This window comes from Cnephaeus nilssonii (genome assembly GCF_951640355.1).
Source record: "Cnephaeus nilssonii genome assembly, chromosome: 9".
In the NCBI taxonomy this organism is placed as follows: Eukaryota; Metazoa; Chordata; class Mammalia; order Chiroptera; family Vespertilionidae; genus Cnephaeus; species Cnephaeus nilssonii.
In genome coordinates, this window is record NC_137080.1 from 64,499,512 (window position 1) to 64,527,441 (window position 27,930).

General features: G+C 38.1%; 1 protein-coding gene across 4 annotated transcripts in view; it reads right to left on the reverse strand.

Annotated features, from left to right (window-relative positions):
- The window catches only part of RIMS1 (regulating synaptic membrane exocytosis 1), a gene marked incomplete at both ends in the record, with an annotated part of 410,367 nt that overhangs the window by 309,468 nt on the left and 72,969 nt on the right, over positions 1-27,930 (reverse strand). For 3 of the 4 annotated variants that reach the window (XM_079780191.1, XM_079780197.1, XM_079780196.1), the window contains one exon: positions 22,217-22,297. The exons of the other annotated variant lie outside the window; for it this stretch is intronic. In XM_079780191.1, the coding sequence (XP_079636317.1) occupies positions 22,217-22,297 (81 nt within the window). The remainder of the gene's footprint in view (positions 1-22,216; positions 22,298-27,930) is intronic. 4 annotated transcript variants of the gene reach the window in all.

Consider the following 27,930-nt stretch of genomic DNA (forward strand, 5'->3'; position numbering starts at 1 on the left):
AAATTCTCTTCTGTGTTCCAGACCCATACTTATGATTCCTTATGGGACACTTTTACTGAGTTGAAAGCAGTTTCACCCAGCAGTAGCATTTCATGATAGTTCAGGACCATTGTCCATTCCAATGCGTTGGTACCCCATTCTAACTGTCAGTGCCCATTCTGAACGGTGGCTAAAATTACTTTCATAGCATGCCTGGTCACAGCATTTCAAACTTCGCATGTCCCAAACTGAAGTTCTCAATTATTCTTACTACTCCAAATCTGCTATACAGCTGATATTTCTCTTTCAGTTAATGGCACCACCATCAACTCCACTGCTCAAGCAAAAACCTCAGAGTCCTTCCTATTTTCTCATTTAACATCTATATCCAGTGATCATGTCTAGTTGTTCTCTCTCCAGATTTGTATTTATATCCGTGCTCTCCTCCCTACTGCAAAGCACTGTCAGTTCCTTAGATCACACCTGTCATCCCTCATCTGGCCTTGCTTCCTATCTGGTTTCCTTCATTCCAACATCTCCACTTTCTAAGCCATTTCTCACCTGGCACCTACAGTTACTTTACAAAACACAAATCTTACCATGTCATTTGAAATTCCACACAAATGTTTCCTGATTCCAACCATCAGAATCATGTAGGAGTACATGTTAGATAAGGAATAGATAGGAGAGCAGTTCAGATATTATTTGATAAAAAAACTTACATATTATGATCCGTTCTCTGTGTTAGACACTGTGGACACCATGGAATAAAAATCTGGTACCTCTTTACTAGAAAGATTAAACATTAAATAAAAAACTGCAGTAGTTAGGGTTAACAGATATAGGACACCTAGTTAAATTTGAACCCATGAATAACAAATATTTTTTTAGTAAAAGTATGCCCCAAGTATTGCATGGGACATACTAAAATATATATATATATATGAAATTAAAATTTTTATTTGCTAAACCTAACAATCCTAAATTTAACAAATACTGACATAGGCTAAAATAAAGGTATTCTCTACAGAACTACTGCAAAGAAAAAAGACAAAATCTGTCTGGGAGGCCCAGAAAGTCTTTGGGAAGGAGTTATACCCGTTAAAATGATTAAGAGGAGTTTATTGAATATATAATGTGCATTGAGAATATAGTGGAGGTGACATTGGTTACTAACACTATATAGATTTTAGGTGTCCAATTCTATAATACATCATCTGTACATTGTACTGTATGTTAACCACTCCAATGTACCTAATAGTAAGTTTATATGATGTAATTTTAAATAGCCTTTGAAATTTTTGAAAATTTAACAGTTGGTTTTCAGGAGCTGGTATGGGCCATCTCTAAGCATCCCACTGTGTTTGGTAAACTTTAAGTCTTCATTGGTGGGGTATAAATGTTTATGTAAAGGAGGGTGAAGATGAGAATGTGGGTAAATAGGGAGCCAGTGAGAGCAATGGAAGGTGATGGGGATCCCTGTATACAACCCCCATCAGCTCATATATTGATAGACAGAGGAAAGACAATGATGAGTACAGATAGACCTGAACGTATAGGATTCAACTTACAGAGTATCCTACTTACCCTGTGCAATAAAACGAAAGGAGCAATTAGAATCAAAGGTCTGAGTACTAATTACTCCATCATTTACTGGAAACCAGTCTGAGCATCGGTATTCCCAAAGTAAAAAAGGAGAAAAGAATGCCTTCCTCCTTGGAGAGAAAATTAACTGAGGTTAATGAAGCAAGGGCTTTGTCAATCAACAATTGCCAGATAAAAATCCAGCAGCATGTACATTTGTTGCTTCTGTACAAGGTAGAAACACACCCTATTTCTTATAGTGAAGCTCCAAAAATAGTTTTTCTTTCTTTTTTCCCTCCTATTCCCTCAAATATCATTCCCCTTTACATTGCCTTTGTATCTTTCTGGACATGTTCGCAACATTTATCTATTAACCTTTCTGTATCTCGCTCTATATCATTCACAAATTATTAAAGATTTTCAGAATAGAGATGTTTCCCAAGCCCTTTTGTCTTCTTCTCAAGCTTAATTATAAACATGTTGCAGAAATCTAATGTTAGATTATAACTATAGTCTCCTTTCCAATGCATTCTGGTTAGAGCTGCTTAACATGATCAATAGCTATTTATAATTAATCAACTAATAAGTAAAATTTTATGAGTTTTGGCATATTGCTAAAAGCATGCAGAAACCTGTGAGCAAGAGAGACATAATAGAAATGAATAAAGATGAGGAAATTCCAGGAAAGCTAGACAATGGATTTTAGGCTTACCTTAATAGGCAACAACAAAGCAAAAAATCTTTTTAAATCATAAAGTAATAGGATGAAAATGGAATTTAAGACAGAAGACCTTAAAAGAATACACAGGATAGTTTGTTATGTAATTAGCAGCTTCATATCTGTTCTTAAACTTTATACAGGGTGTCAAAAAAGTGTATACACACTGTAACAGCCGATAGGTCAATTGATGTTTCTTTTTTTTTATATATATTTTATTGATTGTTTTACAGAGAGAAAGGGAGAGGAATAGAGAGTTAGAAACCAATGAGAGAGAAACATCGATCAGCTGCCTCTTGCACACCCCCTACTGGGGATGTGCACGCAACCAAGGTACATGCCCTTGACTGGAATCGAACCCGGCACCCTTGAGTCCGCAGTCCGGCGCTCTATCCACTGAGCCAAACCGGTTAGGGAGATGTTTCTTTCTTTTCAGATATAACCCATTGGAATTAATAATGGCATCCAAAGTGTATATACATTTTTGGGACACCCTGTATATAGTTTACTGCAAAAAATTTTATATGGGTAGTAAACATAAAATTTTTGCAGCAAACATTAAAAGAAAAAAATCAAGTTCATGTCAATAACAACAAAATCTCTTTTGTTCTGACTATACAATACTGAATCTTTCCCTGTATAACTCAACCTCCAAATTTAATATTTTATTGAAATTATAGAGAGAATGGGAGGGCATGAGCATGCTTCATGTGGTTTCATTTTGGCTCCAATCCCATTTAAGAACCATTGACCATCTTCTACAAAAATTAGGTGGGGGGAAAGAATGAAAATAGAGCTCAGACACTGGCAGCCGATATAAGACAAACTGGTATACACAAATAAGAGGTGGAAAGTGCATTGTGCTTCAAGTAAGACAGATGTAGCACAAGTTCAGAGAAAGAAGAAACTTTGGTGGGATTATCGATCGGGCAAGTTTTGAAGAAAAGTACATGTAATCAGAGATTTGAAAGTGGGGAGGGTGAGAAAATTAGACCCTGAATCCAGTAGGGGCAAAAGCTCCAGATGGAAAAAGAAGAGGAGAGCATCTTCAGTGAGTAAAGAAGAATGCAATTTTGTAAAACATATGACTGGGAGGAGGCATTGTGGGAGGTAAGACAGCCTGGCACCGGACAGGCATTTATTCTTGGGCCTTTAAGCCTGAAGGCCTCTGAGAGGGCAGCTGCTCTGACCAAAGTTGGGTGGGATGTTTAGACTGGTGAATGGATAGGAGACAAAAAGGCCAATTAGGTTTGCAACTCCAACAAAAAGAGCAAGAGTGTGAAATAAGAATATGGCAGTGAGAATGGAAAGAAGGAACAGATGTGGAGAGGATTCAGAATTAGAGCTGACAGGACACAATGACATCACACGCAGGGAGCACAAGGAAGGGAGAGGTTGAAAATGACTCAAAGGTTTCCCAGCTGGATGACGGGGAGAACGGAAGTGGCAGGAATAGAAAAGAGAAGGTGGAGAAGGAAGCGTGTGCGTGACTGTGCATGTGTTGGTGGGTGTGATATGGAAGAAGACACAGAGCTAAAGATTCTGTCTTATTTGGGACCAAACAACATGTACTTGGGTGTCCTTATGTAGAAGGTACTGAGTTGGCTGCTGTGGACAGTACAAGTGATAAATGAGATCCTCTTGGTTAGCAAAAAATTAAATGACCACTAATCATAACTGTAAAAATACCTAAATTTTTTATTTTCATTAATTCTCTCTCTCTCTCTCTCTCTCTCTCTCTCTCTCTCTCTCTCTCTCTCTCTCTCTCTCCCAAAGTCACACTTTTTCCAAGCCTGAACTCTTCTCATAAATATGGCCTGAGCTATCATAGTAAATGACACTGAAAAGGACAAAGCATGACTTTCTTGTATGGAAAAAGTTAGAAAAATTAAAGACACAAATGAAGGAGGCTTTCCTTCTCCTTGACTCTCCACATTCTCTACTTCTCTACTGTTCATCAGCGCAGTTCATCATTCACAATAAAGGGGATAATAGAACCCATCTTGGAATCACTTGCCAATTGGTACTCATATTCAAATCAAAGCATAGTGCAAATCAAAAGAAGGCAATTTATATCAAGGTCCAATGGTAAGCACAGTATTACATATTACAGCGGACTAACATCTTTCATAAAATACAGCCTCTACCTTCCAGAAGTGAACATTGCAGGTGGGCAGAGGGGATTTTTAAAAGAGATTTTTTAATTAATGAAGTATTTTTTTAAAAATCAACCAAAGAAAACATGTCCCAAGGGCAGCACACAATTTACTGACAAATACCTAGTATACTTTTAAAGTGTTGCAGGAGTTTGTCTTTAAATGAATATCAACCTCCCTTTCTGCAACCAAAACACATAAGAGCTTGCTTATTTCATATATAAGAAAATTACATCCAAGAAGTCATTGACAGCAATTTTGTACATTCTTCTAGTTATATAAAACTTTATATCCTCCATGAATTTGTTGCAACTTAGGGTGAATACCACGAAGAGCATGATTTCACTACTCACTGATTACATATTATGCCCACCATACTCTGGACTAGATGAATTCTTTGAATCTAGAACCCTATGGCATTCTTGTCTTCTAACCCTTCTAGAGCATAGACCCAGATTCAGCAATAAACTAAATTGCTTGGACCCTCACGTGGATCGCTGAGATGGATAATCAGGAGTGACTGCCTCTGAGGAGGTCTGGAGCACAGGCTGGCTTCGATACTGGCTTCATTATTGGTGGGTGTATGTGCATAAGCAAGTAATTTATATCCCTGTGCCTCAGTTTCCTTCTTTGTAAAATGAAAACAATAATGGTATGTTATAAAGTCTTATGAGGGTTAAATGTACATGAGGTGCCTAAAACAAAATAGAATAGAATTGCAGTTATGTAGTTACCACAGTTGATAGAGAACTGCAAAGAGCCAAAGCTAGACACTCTTCTGCCCAAACCTGATGTATAATGAAAGTTGATGAGAGATTGGAAAATTCAGGTGCGTTCTTTTCCTTTTTGATGCTCCAACATGAAATAGTTCTTTACATTGTGCCAGAGTTGTCTTTCCTGTAGATCTTCTTAAAGCATCAGAAAAGAAGTACACATTTTAGGGAATGCAATTCCCTAAAGCTGCATGCCTTTTCCACTTGTTTATATTTTCATTAAGTTGGCTAAGGTGACCTGAGGTTCAAATTCTTGGACAATTTCTTTGAGTCTTTCCTCTTCTTTGTTCCTGTCTTTGCTACATTCACTTTGCTAAAGTCACTAAAGCCTGCTGCTTTCTCCTTCCAGATGCCTCTCTCATCCATTTCTTCTGTAACCACTATCATTATTCTTACTATTATTAACTATGTCTGGTCTATTTTAGTCCCTACTAATTGGTCTCTTTCTCTCCAGGAATGCCCCATTATCATCCATCATGCAAATTTCTGAAAAATTTATCATCCTGAAACATTCCTTTCAACTGGGTAGCTCCATGTTCAGATACTTTGGTGTCTTCCTTCAGGGTAAAACCAGTTTCCTGACCCTGGATTTATGAACTGGTCCCAACCTTCCTTTAGAGGTTTATATTCCCCAACTCTTTTGCCAAAAAAATGCTTCTCAAATCAGATTATATATTCAATTAGAGGCCTGGTGCACAAAATTTGTGCACTTTGGGAGGGGGTCCCTCAGCCCTCAGGAGATGTCTGACTGACAACTTAGGCCTGCTTCCCGCCTAAGCCAGCCATCGGACATCCTTAACGCTGCTACGGAGGTGGGAGAGGCTCCCACCACCACGGCTGCACTTGCGTTGAGACCTGAGACTGGCTTCTGGCTGAGCAGCACGCCCCCTGTGGGAGCACAGTGACCACCAGGGGGCAGCTCCTGCATTGAGTGTCTGCCCTCTGGGGTCAGTGCAAATCATAGTGACGGGTTGCTCCTACGTTCAGTCGATTTGCATATTAGCCTTTTATTATATAGGATGCCCCCTTTGCCTGATTGCTTCATTCTCACTCTGAACTTTCTTAACTGTCATTTTCTTAGTCAGGAATGCCCTAATCTTTCCTTTCTATCTAATCACAACTCTTTCTTGAAGAAAAACTAAAGTTCTTTTCCTTCTGTAGCTTTTCCTGACTCCAGACCACTTCAGCCACATTATTGGCATACCTACTAAGTGTCCCTACCACCCCTTTCAGGAAGTTTTATATACATTTTTAAGTAATTCACTTCATTTTATCATTTACTTGTAAGGTATCTTTTTTACCTACATAGCCATCAATGTATCCTTTCTACCCACCCATCCATTCATCCACTCATCCATCTATACATCCACCCACCTCTCATCTTCCACAACTGAAGTATAAATTACTTGAGGGCAGATCCTATACCTAACATTATTGGGGGTAGGGGAGCAGGCTTCCTTCCCTTATCCTCTAATTTAGTATAGCATTTGAAATATAGCTTATGCTCAGTAAATATTTTAAAAAGATTATAGAAAATATCAGATAGTATATAATTGTTAACACAAATATGATAAAATGCCAAGTATTACTGGCTCTAACAAGTTTTGCTGACATTCAATTTTGAGTTAGATTTCTCCATTCTTTCCTGGCAATCTCTAAGTTCTTTCACAGCCTTATAATCATAGCTTTGTTGTACTTATTTATTTATCTGTCAGCTTAACTAAGTTATATCCTCTTGTTTTCTGTATCAATATTTGTTGAATAAATGAGTAAAAAGGAGTTAGTAAATGTCAAAATACGTGCTGTATATATGGGTCATGTGAAAATAATGGAAATCTTATTTAATATTACCCAGAGTTAAATAAGACTGAAAAGGTCTGCTTCAGTATGTATTGTTCTGAAACTGTACAACCAATGACCTCAATTATATATTACTAGCGATGCTAACCAAAATCATTACAGATATCCTAGACACATTCACAAGGTTTAATATTTGTTATATGCATTATAGATGAGTGCATTCACTTATCCACCAAAATCATTTTTTACTAAATAAACATTAATTTGTTGCATAAACTGCCCAAGGTCCTGGGCATGATCTTTTATTTTAATGCCTTCCTTCTAATACCAGTGCAGAAGTACAGATTCTCCTTTGGCTATAAGCTTCCTGTTTTTTGCACAACAGCCATCTATTTTCTTGGCACAGGCAGACCGTTCTCATTCTGGGCAAAAGACTGCAGAAGAGCAGAGGAAATAGCAGTGATTCACAGAGTAACCAGGCTGGGCCCCAAGGCACAGCAACTTTCTAATAATATTGCCCATATTTATTTCCCTTTGCATCCTGTCTACATGAGTTTTGGAAGAGAAGCCCATTTCAGTGATACTGATATCAGTTGTGATTTATGAAATTGTCATTCACTCCAGCTAATCTTCATTTTTACTAATCATCTCAGTGGGACATACCAGTGGTTCTAAATTAAGAGAGAATGTCAAGATAACATGGGGGAATTTTCCACATATACATTTCCTGGCCTCCCTACTCAAGCACAGTAGGCAGCATTTGATATATGATGGGGTTGTGTGTGATGGGGTGTATCATTTTTTTAAAAGTGACTCATGCCTTTTTATACCACTTCTTTCAATAAGAAACAGTAACAGTCCTGGTCTGTTTGGCTCAGTGTTTACAGCACTGATCTGCACAACGAAGGGTCTCAGGTTCAATTCCTGGCCAAGTGCACATACCAGTACTTGGGTTGTAGGTTCACTTCCCCCCTCTGGTAGGGGCATGTGTGGGAGGCAACCAACCTCTCTCTCTCTCTCTCTCTCTCTCTCACTCTCCCCTCTCACTCTCATCTCCTCCCCCCCCCCCCCCATCCCTCCCTTCTACTCTCTCTCTCTCTGAAAAGTAATGGGAAAAATATCCTTGGGTAAAGTTTAACAACAACAAAAAAGAAAGAAACAGTAACAGATAAGAAAAGATGCAGCTATACGTTTTTACTGAATTGGCCTTTTTTTTTTTTTAATTATGCCAATATGTGCACACTGTAAGAGTTTGGTAAATATTTGTTAAATAGGTGAAATAATGAATAATGTAGTTATTCATTGTTACTTTAGTAGCGTATGTGAATATTTTATAGTATCTATACACAACTCTCTTATGTACTTTCTCTCCTTTCATCCCCAAAAACTCCCAGTGAAATAACTAGCAATAATATTGTTCCTACTTTCCAAATGAGAAAACTAAGATTAAAATAGGTAAAACATCTGGGCCAATGTCACCCAGTAAGTGAGTACTAGAGCATGGACTAAAAATATATGGTTCAACCTTAAAGCTAGGGTTTACCCATTACTCCCTGAGGATTTGCAAACTTCTTGATAATAGTATATATTATCTGCATCTTTTGAATCCATCCTGTACTGTGAATCAAGGTACTTGATTTCCAGAACTAGATATGCCCCTTTCCTGTTGGGTGACCATGGAGCAAGTCACTACCAGGGTTCATGTCTTCTCTGCCATATATAGGCCGAATGCTCACATCACCAAAGCTCAGCTGTTACCCACATCATGTGGCCTGACCGTGGAGCTGTTATTAAATGAACTCAATCATAAGTCTGCTGGGCTTGTAAAACCTTAGTTTTTTCAGGATATATTTTTAAAAATAAGACTTTGTTCTGGTTCCTATGGAAGCTGAAAGAATGGAGATCCATTGAGCTGACTGCTTGTGGCTGGTCCCAGGCTTAAGATAAAGTGACCTTTAGCCTTCCAGATAGAATCAACAAGATCAAATCAAATAGGAGTCAAGTCATAAACCCTCACAGGAAGGGGGGAAAACTGCATTTGGCTAATGCATCTTCTATTCACAAGAACAAAAGACACAGACAGTACACAAAGGAGGGAGAAGGTCCTCAATAGCAGAGTCTTCAGCATAGGAACTACTCAAGAGTACCATTAACAGAGGACCTAAGTTAGTCAACAAGGGATACTTGTGAAAGCAATTAATAACTAGTCAAGTTCCACAAGACATAGCTGTTACATATAAAAGTACTACAGCTCTACTCTAACAGAACTAAACTCTTTTAGCACCCACGAGTTAAAGAAGGCATTTTTTCTTCTGAGCCTCAGACAGAGAAAAACACAATATTATCTTAAAATAGTTACAGCAGAAATAGGGGCTTTGTTAAACTTGTGAACTGGCATTGAATGAATTGCATAAAACTGCAAATCATATAAAGAAAATGAAGACTTATAAAAACCACACTGTTTTTTTTTTTTTAATTCTGTCACTTCCTAATTATAACCATAAATTGGAAATGTCAGCATTCCTAGTGTTATCTATTTTTAAGTTACTGGCTGTACTTACTCAATTCTAAAAGATAAAAACATGTATCTGTACTTGGATCTTTTATTTTTCTAATATACCTTCTCAATAGTACCCCTACCACAGGTGGTAATAAAACTACAGGTTGTGACATTGAACACCTATTATTGTTAGACGAAAAAAATGTTTACCTTAACAAAAAAATAAAACTCATCACAATCCATACTAATAATAGACAAATATGTAAATTGACCATACCTCCATGATGCCCACAGCCAATCAGGAGCGAGTATGCAAATTAACCTGACAAAGATGGTGGGCCTGTGGGCAGCACACACGCAAGCTCCAAGTGGCCAGGACCCTGCCTCTTAGAGCCTGTGGCCAGCGCGCGCGTGTGCACACCGGCGCCAAGCACCCGGGGTCCCAGGGACACCACTGGAGTGTGCAGTCCTGTCAGCCTGGCCTGGGGGCAGCTGGAGCTCACAGTCCTTCTGGTTTGTGCAGCCCCTGACCAAGAGCATGGGGAGCACCAGGAATTCTGGGAATCGTAGTTCTGGTGGCAGACACTTTGTGGGACCTCCTAGACACTAGAGCAAAGTGAGCCTGGAGCAAGTTACTGTTGTGGGTGGGGGATGAAGGGAAAGCAAAGGTGAGAGACATAGTAAAGTCAGAGTGTCGAGGAAAAATTAAAGGGAAGATATCCTGCAACTTATAGGAAATCTCTACCAATGGAGCAAAGAAAAAAAAAGACCTCTATTATTCTGTGAGCACCAAACCAAACTGGGTTGGGGTCTCAGACAATTTGCTCATATGAATGCAAAGACAGACAAAAACTTCCGGATTGGAGAGGGCTCCCCTGAGGGCTCCCAGATTGAAGAGGGTGCAGGTCGGGCTGAGGGACGCACCCCCCATGTACGAATCTTCGAGCACTGGGCCCCTAGTTTTGAAATAAACATGTGCCTAAAATAGTACAGAAGAGGCTGCATGTCTCAGAATAGTATATTCATTCATAATAAAATATATAGCTAAAAGAGCCTTTGTATATGAAAACATGTTCACCTTCTTCTTGCTGAATTTTACTCAGTAAATGAGATATCTTTCAAAAAGGAGCAATATTTTTGTCTAGTCTGTATTTTTAAATATTCACTTCCTCTAGTGTATACAAACACCTACAAAATTGTTAAACCTTCTACATCAACAGGATATCAGAGTGAAAAAAAATCACAAAAATTATTTAAATTGGCAAAACCTAATGTTTTAGATTTTACTCAATTTTATATACTTGCCATAATTTTTTCTTTTATATTAAAGTTCTATATAATATTACCTAAAGTAATACAATTGAGATTTTTAAAATTTTCACTTATATATGCCACTAGAGATACATTTGTGTACATAAGTTGCTTAAGACTTTATGAGAAAATAGGTAGGTACTTACGCATTATGTATTCAGTGAACAGAAGACCTATTAAGCATATTAGAGATTTTCACACATGACTTAATGGAGTCTCCACCCTTCATTATGCACTAGAAGTTCCTCTTCTCTTTCATTGCTTCCACTTGCTCCATCCCTATTGCCACCAACAGAGTCCAAAATACCATAATGTTTTGCCTAAACCATTTGCCACACATTGGATTACAATCCCCCTTCATTGAACTGCTTCAAGGGTTTCTCAATAGTCTTGCATAAAATCCAAAGATCAGAAAGGCTTCTAAGATGGAACCCTTGTTTATCGCATCAGTCTCATCCATTTTTCTCCTCCTCCTCACTTTTCTCTGACTTTCTTTTAGTTCCCCAAACATGCTACATTGATCTTCATATAAAGGCCACTGCACACACCATCCTCTCTGCCTGGTGTCCCCTTCCAATGGCTCTTCACAAGTTCTCACCATTCATGTCTCTCCTCTCAGAGCCTTACTTGAGCATGCTTTATAATCAGCTTCCCCTGAGTAGCTTATCACTGCACCCCATTTAGGCCCTTGTTGAAAATAAAGTTTTAGCATCTATGTTATTTTGTTGTTTACATCCTCTCCTCCCATGCTCTAAGTTCTACCAGGAGAAGGACTCTGCTTTATTTATCATCACACCCAGTGCCTGTCACTGGGCTCTGCACACGGTACGATAGCCTTCCTTATCCATGAGGAATACCTTCCCATATTCCTAGTGGATGCTGGAACCCTGGAGAGTACTGAACTCTGATCAACTTCTTTAACTCTGGGGAAATGTGGTAGCAGCTTCTTCATCGGCAGACACAACGTCTCTGGTCATTTTTATATTTTCAATCCAAATCTGTTTATGAGTCTATCTAACCATCCCTTCCTTGTGAATGGCTTGGTATCATTCATTTCAGTGGATCCCTTGTTGAAGTCTTCATGCAGGTTCCATGCTCTCTGGTGCAGCACGGTGCTGTCAATCAGAACATGTTTTTGCTCATGTCTTCCACTCGCAAATGTAATGCCTTTTCTACCTCACTAAGCACTTATTGTGAATTGTGTCCATAACTTTTCTGCTTGAAGAGTGACAGCAAAACTAGGAGGAATTTCTTTCTCCTTCGCAATTTTGTGAATAAAAGACTTGTTCTAACCATAAATCCTAACAACGTCAGTATAGATGTTTCTTTCCTCATTACTAGCAAGTCAAGAACTTCAACTTTTCACTTAAAGGAAGCACTTTATGCCTTTTCTGTGCCGTGTCCAAATTGCCAGCATCACTATTTTTTGCACACCGGGGACATTATTAAGTAAAAGAAGGGTTACTTGAACACAACCACTGCGATACTGTGACAGTCAACCTGATAATTGAGACAGGTACTAAGTGACTAATGGGCGGGTAGCATATCCAGCTTGGATACACTGGACAAAGGGGTGATTCGTGTCCAGCCTGGACAGAGTGGGACAGAGTGAGATTTCTTCAGGCTACTCAGCACAGCCTGCAGTTTAAAACTTATGAATTGCTTATTTCTGGGAATATTCATTCAATATTTTTGGACTGTGGTTGACAGCAGGTAAATGAAACCTAGGAAGGTGCAACTGCAGATAAGGGGAACTATGGTACAGACTGAACACACATTTGTTGAAGGGAGAATGAACAGCCTGACTTGGCAGAGCAAGCCGTGCATTGCATTCCCTACTATACACTCTTCTACTTGCTGAAGTAGTCCACTTCCCCTCTCCTCCATGCTACCTCCTCATCCAAAACTGATTTGACAGGTTTCCACTAAAGGATTAGACCACACCTGCACTGAGATCAGAATTCAGGAGAATTGGGACAAGACTGAGTATAAATCTGTGGAGCTTCAGGAGTAGAGGACAGCATATGGCTCAGGGTGGGCAGAAGGGCTAGATCAAGAACAGGGAAAAGCAGATGGATCCCAGTATTCACAGAGCCTCTGCCAGGCTTATGAGAGGAATAACTGAATCCATGAAGGGGGTATGTCTGAAATAGTGACAGTTGCCCAATGTTTTATTTTATCCACGAAACTTCTTCCATCCACTAATACTGTAAGACATAGAGATCTGGGCAATAGTACTCACATCTTGAAAACCACTTCTGGTATGCAGAGCTTAAAGATTTAGTGACAAGGGTTTCTGTCCAACTGTTTACAATTTCAAAAAACACTTTTGCCTGGCCAGTGTGATTCAGTGGTTGAGTGTCAACCTGTGAACCAGGAGGTCAGTGTTTGATTCCCAGTTAGGGCACCTGCCCAGCTTGTGGGCTCTATACCCAGTAGAGGGTGTGCAGGCAGTAACCAATCGATGATTCTCTCTCATCACTGATGTTTCTATCTCTCTCTTCTTATCTCTTCCTCTATGAAATCAATAAAAATATACTGACCTGGGAGGGGGGGGAGGGGTTGGGATGAGGGGAATAAAGAGGGGAAAATGGGAGATATCTGTAATACTATCAACAATAAAAAATATATTAAATACATATATACATATATTAAAAACATTTTAATTTTACCTAGTATAAGATATAATTTTGATGTTAAATATGTAATTTTAAATGAGAAACCATAGTTTCAAGTATAAAGATATATGTGTATTTCCCATACTGCTTTGGGAAAAGTAAAGATATTAATATAGATTTTTCTCAGTTATATTTCTGGTTCTCAAGGTTGACTATTTTAAAATTAGCTTAATAAGCTATCACATTTACATGATTAAATTCATTCTTGTCCTATACATATTGGTCATGAGAAGTCCCTGTGTCACATAATTAAATTTGTACCAAAATTGATTCTCCTGAAAAAGGCCACACCCTTGAATCCTGAAAAACTATGCCTATTGAAAGAAAAATGTGGATGCAGCCTCCCTTGTCAATTCAAGGCTGACTCATCTGAGGCTGTGAAGAAGGAAAGGGTATGTCAAAAGCCTCAACACAGATGATACTCAATGATCCAGTCCAGGATGTGAATTACCATGGCACAGAAAGATCATTTCTAGAAAAAAAGGAAGTAGAGGGGACAGGAACAGAATGGCAAAATAAAATCCTGAGACTAAATAATCTGAATTTTTACTTGGAATCATTTTTGTTAAATAAATAAAAGTGATCAGTAATTAAAAGACATATACAGATCTGACTAACAAAAGAAAAATAAGTAAATATAAATACCATATCAAAATCAGTTTCCCAATTTTTCTAAAGGTAATCAGTGAAACCCAAACCACAGAATCTTTAACAGTATAAACTGTGTCTACAAGGTCTTTTATTTTTATTATTTTGTTGGGTTTTGTTTTTGTTTTTATGAATGGTTATGGGGTTTCCTTTTTTAATTCTTTATTGTTGAAAGTATTATATATGTCTCCTTTTTCCCTCATTGACCTCGCCTAGCCCGGTCCCTCCTCCCATCACAGGCCCTCACCCCCCTACTGTCTGTCCCCATTGGTTATGCTACTAAAACCCCACAACTGATGTCATATTTAATAAGGAATGAGTGAGAACTTTCCCTCTACAATCAAGAGCAAGACACATATATCTGCTCTCACTAATTTTTAACAACTGGATATCCACATGCAAAAAAATAAAACTGAACCCCTATCTCACACCATACGCAAAAAGTAACTCAACATGGATCAAAGACCTAAATGTGAGATCTTAAACTATAGAACCCTTAGAAGAAAACCTAGGGGTAAATCTTTAAGACTTTGGATTTGACAATAATTTATCAGATATGACACCAAAACAGAAGTAACCAAACGAAAAATATGTCAATTGGACTTCATCAAAATTAAAAACTTGTGCTTTAAGGTACTATCAAGAAAATAAATGGGATAAAATATTTGCAAATTATTTATCTGACAAGGATAGTATTCATTATATATAAAGAATTCATACAACTCAATAATAAAATAACAAATATCCCAATTAAAAATGAACAAAAGATTTTGACCAATACTTCTCCAAAGGAGCAATGCAAATAGCCAATGAGCACATGAAAAAATGCTCAACATCATTATTCAGTAAGGGTATACAAATCAAAACCACAATAAGATAACCATTCATATACTTCATACCCACAATGATGGCTATAACAAAAAAGACCAACAATAACAAGTGTTGTCAAGGATGCAGAGAAATTGGTATCCTCTTACATTGCTGGTAGGAATGTTAAATAGCACAGCTGCTTTGAATTACATCTTGACAGGTCCTAAAATATGTAAACATATGACCCAGTGGTCAGAGTAACCATATGACCCAGTAATTCCATTCCTAGTTTTATACTCAAGAGAACTAAGAACATACATCCACTCAAACACTTGCACATAAATGTTAAAAGCAGATTATACATAATAGTATAAAACTGGAAAACAGACCAAGTGTCCATTAACTGATGAGTGAATAAACAAAAGACTGGCATATACATACAATGGAATATTATTTGACAATAAAAGATATGAGATACTGATTCATTCTGTAACATAGATGAATCTTAAAAATATTATTGTAAATGATAAAATCACTTCTTGGTCTTTTGTCTAAGGTCAGATGAATTCTAAATGATAAAAATCAGACATCATCCTAGCTGCTTTGGCTCAGTGGATACAGTGTCAGTCTGCAGACCCAAGGGTCTGGGATTCGATCCCAGTCAAGGGCACATACCTTGGTTACAGGCTCCTCCCCCGCCTGGCCCTGGTCAGGGCGCCTGCAGGAGACAACCAATCGATCAGTTCTCTCACATTGCTGTTTCTTCTGTCTTTCCCTTTCTCTTCCACTCTCCTGCCTGCCACTCCTGCTCATCCCGGCCCCACTGCGCCTGCCGCTGCCACTGCTCAGTAGGCTCACTACCGCTCCACTGTGGTGCCCATGAGTCAGCTAAGCGGCACTCTCACTGTGGGAGCACACTGACCACCAGGGGACAGCTGATCAATGGGAACAAGATGCCAGGCTCATCTCTGGCGAGTGAGGTTGCAGCTGCAGCGGTGTGAGTGGCAGGCGCAGCAGGGCCAGGATGAGCAGGAGCGGCTAGGCACCCAGCTGGGGCTCGGGCTCCTCCCCGGGTCACCTGCTGTTTCTCGCACTACTACATCCTTCGGGAGGTGTCGGACTGCCAGTTTCCACCCGATCCCTGCAGGCGATCAGGCTGAAACTGGCAGTCCAACATTCCCCGAGTGGTCCCAGATTGCGAGAGGGCACAGGCCAGGTTGAGGAACCCCACCAGTGCACGAATCCATGCACTGGGCCTCTAGTATATAGATAATGTCACCTTCCACAGTAATATAAACATTATTTGTAAAAGCATATTTTTTTCTTGATTATATATTCTTTTTCTGGGTTTTTACTTTCATATGCCAACTTCACCAGTTCTGATGTCATGAACCATTCCAGTTTTCCACAACTAAGGCCGGTTCCCAGGACATGGGACTGTCAGTACTAAAACACAGAAAGTTCCAGGAAAACTGGGACACGTTTCTTCTTGCATGATCTTGCATAATTTACTTAATCCCTCTGCTCTTTGGTTAAGTACTGGTGAGACCCTCTATACTGCCTTTTACCTTATTTCCTTTAACTCTCTTTATCTTCCTATGCTATTTCATTTGTCTTAACGCTTTTAATTGCTCAAAAATACAGTAAATTGCTCACAAATTAGTATATTTCATCTAAGTGTCTTGTGAGGTTAAAATATGAATAGCCAACTATCTTTTGGATATTTTGATTGGCCACTAACACACAAGTTTAATGCTAAATCAGAATTTGTTTGTTTGTTTTTTAATTGGATGACACTGGTTAACAAAATTATACAGGTTTCAGGTGCATAATTCTAAAACACATCATCTGTATACTCTATTGTGTGTTCACCAACCCGTTGAGTCTTCTTCCATCACCATTTATCACCCCATACCCTCCTCCAACTCCCTCCATCCTCCCACCCCCAACAATCACCACACTGCCGTCTGTGTCCATGAGTTTTTTTCTCCTTTTTTTTTCTTTTTAGCTCAATCCCTTCACTCCCATCTGCACCCCTGCCCACCACCCCCCCCCCCCCCGAGCTGTCAGCCTGCTTTCTATCTATGAGTCTGTCTCTATTTTGCTTGTTAGTTCATTTTGTTCATTAGATTCCACATATGAGTAAAATCACATGGTACTTGTCTTTCTCTGACTGGCTTATATCACTTAGCATAATGCTAGTACATAAATTAATTCTCTTTTGATTTTATCACATCCACTTCATCTCTTGAGCTAAAGTGAGTTATTTCTTCTCCTCTTTGCTTTATTATCACATCTAATGAACCACTGTACTCTAATTATACTACCTGTGAAACTTTCTCAAATCCACCCTACCTCCTACCTCTCCTACTTATTCCCACGAACATCCGTGACTGAGACTGATGAGTAGACAAGTGTTTCTCAGGCTTTAAATAAAGTCCATAGTGACTTTGAAAAACACAAAAAAACCATCATGTTATGTCAAATTTCAAAATACAGTATTAAAAGTAAAGTCATGTGTTACTCATTTTCTCCCAATTCCACAAAGTCCCATTCTTCAGAGATTCTAATGCAGTACTTCTACTTCCAGTCTCCTTTCTTCCTCTCTCTCTTTCGCACACTCCACCTACACTCACCCCCAAACACACATGGACTCCCATCCCACACAACCACACACACACAGACACACACACAGAGGTACACACACTCATAGGCTCCAGCCTTGAGTACACACTTTAAATTACACCAGCACAACCTGATATTTTGGGCCTCGGGGCAACTGTTTTCTCCTTCTGGAACCCTGTACCCCAAACCTGCCTACTTCCGGAACTATTCATCCTTCAAATTTCATATTAACTATTGAAGGGTGTATGAATATTTCCCTGACCACACCAACCTCAAACAGAATAAACCGTTTTCTCTTTTTTTTTTTAACATACTTCTATGGATGCACTTATCATATAGTATTATAATTTATTTGATTGTATAACTGTTGTCCTCAATTTGAGAGGAAATTCTTAAAATGGGAATTATATCTTATTTATCTATGCATAGTATACCTGAGGAATACCAGGCATAAGACTCAATTTGTTCAGCTCCACTAATATTTTTGACATATTTATTACTTTAAGTGATGACAACATATGTAGCATGTTTAAAATATGACTGAATGACATTTTAATAATAACTAAAAAATCATCTTTGGATGTGTTAAATACAGTCATCAAAAAATACAATATAAATTATATTGGCATGTTTATCCATCAATCTAGACTTGCAAAATAGAATGTACCAAGTAACATAAGTACAGTCCCCCTACTTCCTGTCTACATACCACTCTCTCTCTTTCCCTACTCAGTCAATTGTTTTTGAGGAATGCATGTGCAATCCCAGTCTACTTTTCCTAACTTATCATTTCCTCCTCACACCTACAGAAATAGAGTATTTCCACCCACTTATACAGAAATAAGTAAGTTTGCAGTTGTGAGTATGTGAAACAGAGTTTATTCTTGTATTATTATTAACTAGAGGCCCGGTGCACGAAATTCATGCACGGGGGGGTGGTGTCCCTCAGCCCAGCCTGCACCTTCTCCAATCTGGGACCCCTCAAGGGATGTCCGACTGCCCGTTTAGACCCGATCTGGCCTAAACGGGCAGTTGGACATCCCTCTTACAATCCAGGACTGCTGGCTCCCAACTGCTCGCCTGCCTGCCTTCCTGATTGCCCCTAACCGCTTCTGCCTGCCAGCCTGATCACCCCCTAACCACTCTCCTGCCAGCCTGATTGATGTCTAACTGCTCCCCTGCCAGCCTGTTTACCCCCAACTTACCTCCTCTGCTGGCCTGGTCACCCCTAATTGCCCTCTCCTTCAGGCTTGATCGCCCCCAACTGCCCTCCCTTGCAGGCCTGATCCCTCCCAACTGCCCTCCCCTGTTGGCCGAATCACCTACAACTGCCCTCCCTTGCAGGCCTGGTCCCTCTCAACTGCCCTCCCCTTCTGGCCATCTTGTGGTGGCCATCTTGTGTCCACATGGGGGCAGGATCTTTGACCACATGGGGGCAGCCATCTTGTGTGTTGGAGTGATGGTCAATCTGCATATTACTCTTTTATTAGATAGGATTATTATATTCTTTATTTGTGTAAACCTAGTTTTGCTCACCCCTGTATATTAAAACTGTTATGACAAATACCCCCTTGATTTCTATTTGGCCAAACCCAAAAGACATATTTAATCTCTCAAGTAGTTGACTGATTTTCTGCTACACTTGATACTATTGGGGTTTTCCCCTTTTATTCCTCTGCTACCTCAGCTCTGGTTCTCCAAGAACCAGAGTTTAAGTTTTAGTTCTCATTTGAGTTGGGGGATCCTTTTTCTTTACCCATTCCTTTAGCATTATTGTTACCTAGGACTCTCTCTGGTATTTATTTTATCTAATCATATATCCATTGGTGTCACAATCTACTTTCCCAGTTAACTGAGTGCTTCAATTTTATATCCCCAACTACTTCTTGGATGTATATCCTTGGATAAAGTACAGGTACCACATCATCATATCAAAATCTGAACTACTCACCACTCACCCACCCCTGGGCCTGGTTTGATTCTTTTATTCTCTCTGGTAATGATGCTTAATCACCCAAACCAATGATATGATAATCCCCCAAACATTTTCCTTAAAAACCATATGGAGCTGACAATCACCCACTGCCCTTTTGCCTTCTCACTCAGCTCTTAAAATGCTTGCTTCTCGCACTCTCTGCTACACTGATAGGCCAAGACCTTATCATATTTCTCTGGACTATTACAACAGTCTATCAACTGATTTGCTTATCTCTAGTTTTTCTCACATCACATTCATACACCATTTCCCCCACCTCTGTCAAAGTAAAGTAATACATATTTTACATATACATAGAATAAATATCTGACTAAGCCACTCTCCTAATTAAAAACCATTGCTAAAACTTACAAATAAATGTAGTATTTATTTATATTTTGACCCAGTTATCATATACAGAAATCTAAAATTATCCTACCAATACCAATCTGAGATGATTTTTTTATTTTCTGATCTATTCCATTCATAATTAAAAATAAACAAAAAACTAGCCTCTACTGATTTCCAGACCCACTAAAAGATTATGACTTACATATTTAAAAACACTGATCTATAAGCTTGAGCCCATGCTTAATCATCCCTACACTCAACTTATTGTTGTCCTTTCCTATCAACCTAGAAAGGCACATATGTGACACACACCACTGTCTAAAGAGAATCAGTAGAAATAAGGAATGAGTTGCAAATTTTAAATTATTCAACTCATCTAAAGAGAGGTGTACCATTTTGGTTAGAAAAGTATAGACTTAGCAAAGGGATTTTAGGAAAGAGAATCCAAAGGGATTATTTATGCTCAGCCACTATACTCAGAGGGGCCACCAGGAAAGTTGCACTAGGTACAAGGTAAGTTACAATGGATTTCCACAGCTATAACTCTATGAAAAATAAAATCAAAATAAGAGAAAAAATCTAAAATATTGTTGAGCCCTAACTGGTTTGGCTCAGTGGATAGAGCGTCGGCCTGTGCACTGAAGGTTCCCAGGTTTCATTCCAGTCAAGGGCATGTACCTTGGTTGTAGGCACATTCCCAGTAGGGGGTGTGCAGGAGGCAGCTGATCAATGTTTCTCTCTCATCGATGTTTCTAGATGTTTCTAACTCTCTATCCCTCTCCCTTCCTCTCTGTAAAAATCAATAAAATATATATTTTTAAAACAAATAAAATATTGTTGAGAGGGATATCAAATGGATTTTGAATGAGTGAGACCAATTTAAATGAAACCTTAATAAGTGGGACATATTTTTAAATAAATGTGAATTCTTCAAAATCCTTTCCCAGAAATTGCTTGAATCCTAATATAAGAAAAATATTTTCCACAACCTAGAGCATAAGATAGAAAGTGAGGATCATAAGTTTTCCATCATCAGGAAAATGGCTTTATAATAAGAACATTTATAGAAAAAAAATGGCAACATGATTAAGAATACTTAAAGCTTTGTATTTTTCTTCAATGTGATCATAAATCATTTTTACTAGGATTGAATAAAAATTATTTTGATTCATTAAAAAGTACTGATTAAATGTAGAATGATATTCAATGATATTAAAGTATTCTTTTTAAGATAAAATATATAACCCACCAATGAAGCCTCTTGAAATTTATTTAACAAAATGTTATATCCTAAAGTATAAATAATTTTAAAATATTTGTGACTATAGGTAATATACAAAAAATAAGCATTTAAATATTTAATTTTGTTCTTTGCTAATGCTAATAAAAATTACTTGTCATAGCAAAAGTATTACAAAAATTTAATTCTCATAATTGTTTTACAATTTTATCACTTTATTTTGGTCTTGCTTCAAAGAACTTTCAGATAGCTAAAAAAATCTATTTAAAAGTCACTCTTAAGACACATTTCTTCAAAAGCTTTTCCTAAAAACCTTGGAAGGAGGCATTTCCCCAGTTATAACTACTTGGTTATGATAATTATGTCGAATATTGCCACTGCTGAGACATTTTAAGAGCAGGTTTAATTTTTTCTACCAGGAGCATAATTCTTCTCAAAAGACTGAATATATCTTGCTAATCTGCAGAATTTTAAAGCTCTTTACATTTTATCTCATCAAAATCTGTATTCCCAACCCAGTTTACTTATTTGGCTTCTTCTCTACTTCCTTCTTCAGTTGGTCATTTAACTCTTCAGTAGTATCTACACTTAAGGTGCAATTATAGAGATAAAACTAGATGGGCAATCCGCTCTTTCAGATTGTCCATTACCTTTAAACACCTGGTGTGAAGGCGGGTAATGGACTGCCTATGCATTTCCCTTTTTCACGCGTGCCACCCCTCTCTGTACCTTGCCTCCTACTTTCCCAGAGTCTGAGTTTCTAGTTCACATGCATTCCACATCCACATGAATAGAATTTCTGCCACTCTAGGGCTCCCAAAATGTGTCTGTTTTCTCAAGTTTTACGCTTCTAATGTGGCATTAGAAACATCACTTAGCAAAGATACTTAATACAGAGTTCACGTTTGCAGATAATTTAATCTAATTCAATAGTAGCCTTTTTATTACATATACAACAGAGTAGCCAGAATATCTATGCCCACATGCAATGCGAATTAATAAATTCTGTAACCAGAGATCTGTGTAAGAGAGGACATTTTCAGTCAATAAAGCCAATGCCATACTCACGGTGGAGGTTGGTGGGGCTGGTTTTCAGCATTTCTTGGTGTTTTGCAGGCAGCAGGCTTCGCCATGTCCCTGACAACACACCTGGGGCGCATGATAGACAGCACAACGCACTATTAATTATAAAAAGGGTAGAACAAATCTGGAAATTAAATACGGTACTAAAAACACAGTCTAGGGGGAAATCTTTGCAAGCCCCTTAAATAATAACCTGAGGCCCTGGAAAAGCCCTTAGTGCTGGAAATCTTTGACTCAGGCTTCCAAGAGCTCAATTATACCCAAATAAAATCTGTGCTAGCCTCTGTATTTGACTTTCCTTTTAGCACCAATAAAATGATGGTCAGCAGCTCTCCCCATAGAAGAAAGGCCACTTAAAGCTATGGCCTCACCATATGAAGACATTTGAAAGCTTTAAAAATAGGAACAGCTGTTGTGTTGCTATGTTAAAAGATGAGCAGGATTTTCTGTAGCTCTGGCTATTTTACTAAGACTCCTGTTTCATACCATTCATCACAACACAGGTCTTTCCTTTTAATGCAAAAAAGAGACCTGAGAGGCCTCCAGACAGCCTCATGTTCAAAATCCCATTCAAATCAAGGAAAGAGTTAGAAGAAAATATTCATATATACAGTATGAGTGTGCCTGTGTGTGTAAAATAAATAGAGAAGATATATCCACAATGTGAAAAAGTAGTACAAGGTCTTTGTGTCTTAAGTCCTCCATCACAGGGATAAATAAATGCAGAGGACAGACAATGTAACAGAGCTGCAAAGGGCAGCAGGAGAGACTCTCTTACCCTCATGTCAAGAGGGTGTATAGACCATCAGAGAGATTCACGGGCAGAAATCAGAAAACACCCCCATCTGAGGCTGTACTTGGATAGCTCAAATATTCTTTTGCCTCAAAAGCTTAAAAACAAACATTGCTTTATCTAGGGAAGCCTTGGTTATAAAGCTGAGACCCCCCACATCTTAGACTTTGCTAAATGGAAACACCCCTTAGGACCCAGGATTCTCAAACATAAATCTGGTTCTTAAACTTTCATGGAGTTTTCTTGGAGGTTTGACTACACTACTTATACTTAAGGCCAGTCGGGTTATTCCAGAAGTGGATTCTTGGTGGGTCAGTGGCAGATCAACATTTCCCAGAGCTAAAAGCTGCCTGGCTAAATTCTCCACTTTTGAAAGAATGATACAGGGACACAGGGACACAACGCACAGAAACGTGCACACACACACACTGCTCATTCCAAACAAGGTCAAGTAAGACTTTAAAATTGGTATGTAACGTGACAAAAAAAAGAAAACGGTGCCATTTCAAAGCCTCAACACACGTCCCTTCTGGGGCAAGGTAAAAAAAAAAAAAAAAAAAAGTGACTTGTCAAGTGCTAATGCTAAACTCTGAAGGGAATGATCAATCCCTCAGGAACCACAAGGCCTTCAGTTTCGTTCCAGTTTTGTTCCAGTTTCATGGGAGGAGACCTTCACCCAGGCTGCAGGGTTAAGAGAACATGTAAGGTAGCAGTTGTTAGGGAGAAGTAATATCCTAGAATTCCTGAACTCTGCGATTTTAAATCTAACTTATACAGAGTACAATGCCCAGGAAGTTAAATTTCATAGCACTGGAAAATCTTTAGCAATTCTCACCCAACTAAAAATAGCACATACAGCATGTTTAATCTACATGTACTGGTTTGTGAAAATATCGGAAATATCACCCACTTTAGAAAAAAATTTTAAGAACTATATCTGTGAGAAACCATATGCAAACTTCTATCTTAGTTCATTTCTTTTTTTATCCTAAAGTTTCAGGTATTTAATAACAAAGCTTTGAAATAAATCTGCTACTCAATTAGTTTTCCTTAAATATGCTCTTAAGTGAAAATTTTTAAAAGCAGGACAACATATATTTTTCATACTAACATATATCCTGACCATAAAACTATGATATAGCCAACTACTGAATCTGAGTTTTTAGGGGGAAAACTATCTGTTCCAAGTTGCTAATTATTCAACCAATTTAAGGGGGCTCTAAACTATGCTAATATATATTCTAACATATATTCCTACATTTTCTAATTTGAGTTATTTTTAGCTGAATTTTTTTACTATATAAGAAAGCCCTATACTATACTCAGATAGATATAAAGAAACATAATATACTACTAAGGTTTTTGTTAGTCTGAGTAGAATAACACATCTCTAAAATGAAAATTGATTGTTGTGTCTGGCATATCACAGTTTGGAGGGATAAATGTAATAGTTTTGACAGTTCTAATGTATAGAAATTGTTTAGCCCCAGTACTTTCAAGTATCTCCCATGCATTAAAGTTATTATAATAAGATAGACCCCACATACTCTAAGAAACACAACTATGATATTTCAGTAAGTGTGGACATTAAGGATCTTTCTCTACATATGATTTATTCATTCTGCCAGACAGAAGGAGGCCACAAACAATGCCACACTGCTGACTTCCCAGACTAGGAGTTCAAGGGTTTTAACCTCTTACTCTTTACAAAGACTTTAATTACTCGGGGATTTATCAGACATGGACTCTTACCAGCCTTCAAACTGCATGTGAACATTCCCTCATCACTCAAGCATCAAGGAAGATTTATGCAAATGAGACATTCAGCTACCACCTCAGGGGAAGGCTCCAGGCTCCGCCCGCAGCACTGCAGGGTTTTATGAATGACTGCAATCAATGCAATGAATGGCTGCCAACTACCCACTCAGCCACTTCTACTCTTCCGTGCACTTACACACAGGAGAAACAAGTATTGCACGAGCCTGCCAATGAGGCTATAGTAAGGCTTTCATCTCACCAAACAGGAACTAAGTGTGCTTCCAGATACAGTATGTAAATTAAAAATCCTAAAGTCCTCCCCAAAATTATAATTCACATAATTACTTTCTTTCTTTTGACTTTCCATTTTGGTGCCTGCAATCACTAGCACCCCCACCAGCAAAAATATAAAAACAAAAATTCCCACTATTTTATGAAACCTTATCTCAATTTGAACTTTATCAAAATCGTTTTATCTTTCATGACTAATGCCGGGAAACTAGTTTCTGTGCACTGAAGTTGCCAAATAGATTGTGACAGGTTTACGTTTACGTTCTCAATCTTTCGGTTTTAGAATTTTACCGGATTTCCCCTATCATCAATGGAGACAACAATTACATCTTATGAGTGCTAAGAGAAAAAGCTTACTCCTCAAATGTTATTGTGCTAATCATAAGAGGCAGCTAAAGCAACATAAGGTTAACAGAATGAAACATTCTTTTAAATATACAATCTTCTGATTGTTGCCCACTGATTAAAAATACATAGAAACCAGAAAATACTTAAACAAGAAGAGAGCTCATGGGTGTGAGAGCCCGCCACTGTCTTCTAAATCTCAGATTCAGTGCTTATAGCCCTTCCTCCACTTCCATCCCCACTTAACTCCAGACATCCAACTGCCTCCTCAATATTTTCATTTGTATTTCTAAGGGGCCTCTCAAATTCAGTATTTCCAAAATGGAATTCTTCTTCTTTCCCACATCTCCCTAACCCTTCCCCCACCCCTGAATCTTCCAGCAGCCATCTCCATCTTGGCTAAATTGAAAATACATTTCTCTAGCTGTTCAGGCTAAAAACTTTAGACTTGGCTCCTCTTTTCTTTCACACCTGTGTCTGTCCAATACACCCGATTGGTTCTACTTTCAAACCATGCACCAAACCTGACCATTTCTCACCTCCTCCACTATCGCCATGCTGACCTGAGCCAATATCACCTTCTACTTGGATTCCCACAACAGACTTTTAACTGGTAGCCGGACATTTACTTTTGTCCTTCTCCTGGAGTTTATTCTCAACACATCAGCCAAACTGACTCTTGAAAGAGAAATCAGACCATGACTTCAAAATCTTGCACTGGCTCCCCTCCCGGCTTCCCCACTAGCTCCCTCTGCTCCCAATACACCAGCCTCCATGCTGGTCTTTCTCAGACATTCCAGGCACGATCTTATCTTGGGGCTTTGCACCAACCCTTCTTTCTGGTGGGATGCTCTTGCCTGATGTTGGTATGACAAACCGGGTTTGCCCCTTTCAAGTCTTTGTTCACAGGTCAGTCGTTGGTGGTTCCTACTTGGACCATCCTACTTACTATCACTACTGTACTCTACTTCCCCCTCACCACCACATCCACACACTTCCAATAACCTTCAGCTTGCTCTGCTACTTAAAAAAATGAGCTCCCTCCTGCTGCTGAAATATGAGCTGTTCAAGAGTAACTTCAAGAGCCTAGAACAGTGCCTGACATAATGGTCACTAAATATTTGTTAAATGAGTGAATAAGATAAAAAAGCCAAAAGCTGTAGATTTCAAGCTTGAGTAACTAACTTTACATGCTGAAACTTAATGATTTAGAAAAATTATAGTTAATACCTTTTTGTAAGATTACAGCATAGTTCTATAAAATATTTACAAACTATAAATTAACTCATGGCCAATAATTTTTGTGTAACTCTGCTAAATTTGTTTTATATGGTTTGACTAAGGTTCTGAACAAGAAAAAAATATATTTGTCAGCATATGACTACTTTAGTGGAAAACACTTTTTAATGCCAAGTAATTGCTTTGAACCAGTGAGATATTATTTTAACATCTGTACTGATAGTTTACTAAATAAAACTTTAAAGTAATTGTACATAAAGCAATTTCTTAATAGTAAAATCAGAAAAATCAATCCCCTTTTCCTTCTGATTTTTCTAAATAGGATAGGAAAATAAGAACTTCTGTTTATTAACGCTTATTTTGTACCCAAATGTACACAGACTATTTCCTTTAATGTTCACCATAACTTACAAGGAGATATGATTGTCCCACTTGACAGATGAAGAAATGGTAGATCTAAGATATTACATTATCTTTCCAATGATAAATGGCAAATGTTGATATTTTAAGAAGCCAAGATTCGTATCAAGGGTCTATTTAGCATCAAAATAATGTCCTTTCCATCATTACAAAATACCTCCTGCCATTAATATTTGAAAATGAATTAAAAGTAATAAAAATCAATCATGAAGTTACAGAATCCAGTATCCTCAGATATGTTTCAATACCATTGATTTCATGATATAGGTACACTGTTGAAACTATTCAAAAAATCCCACATAATTGAGTATTCTCTAAACATTATTCTAATATCATAAGACAGTATTCTTCAAATGTAACAGAAAAAAATGTGACCCCCTGATGATAGCAGGGTGTCAAGTTGATCAAATTAGAAATATAGAGTGACTGTAAGACCAGTGAGAATAATTACAAATTATGAAATGCAAAGCAAGTCATTGGTATAGAAAAAAGTTTAAGGAAAAGAACCAACAAAGCTAAAAAGATTTTAAAAATTCATTTGAAAGACAAATATAACACAATTGACACAAATCTCCTCAAATATTTTTCAAAGGAGGTCTTCAAAATTGATTTTCTCATTTTCATTTACAAATACTAAAAGAGAAAAAGCTGAAAATATTAATTTAAAAATTCATTTATATAAAGTTGCATATTCTTGTAATTTAACGATGAACAAATGAGTATGAATACTATTACTCTTAAGATGAAGATGGGACAGTGAAAATTCTACACCAGAAGGAGAAAGTGGACATTGGTGTTTTGAAAAGCCAGATGTGCTAATCACAAATCATCAGGGCCTACCACACCTCTGATG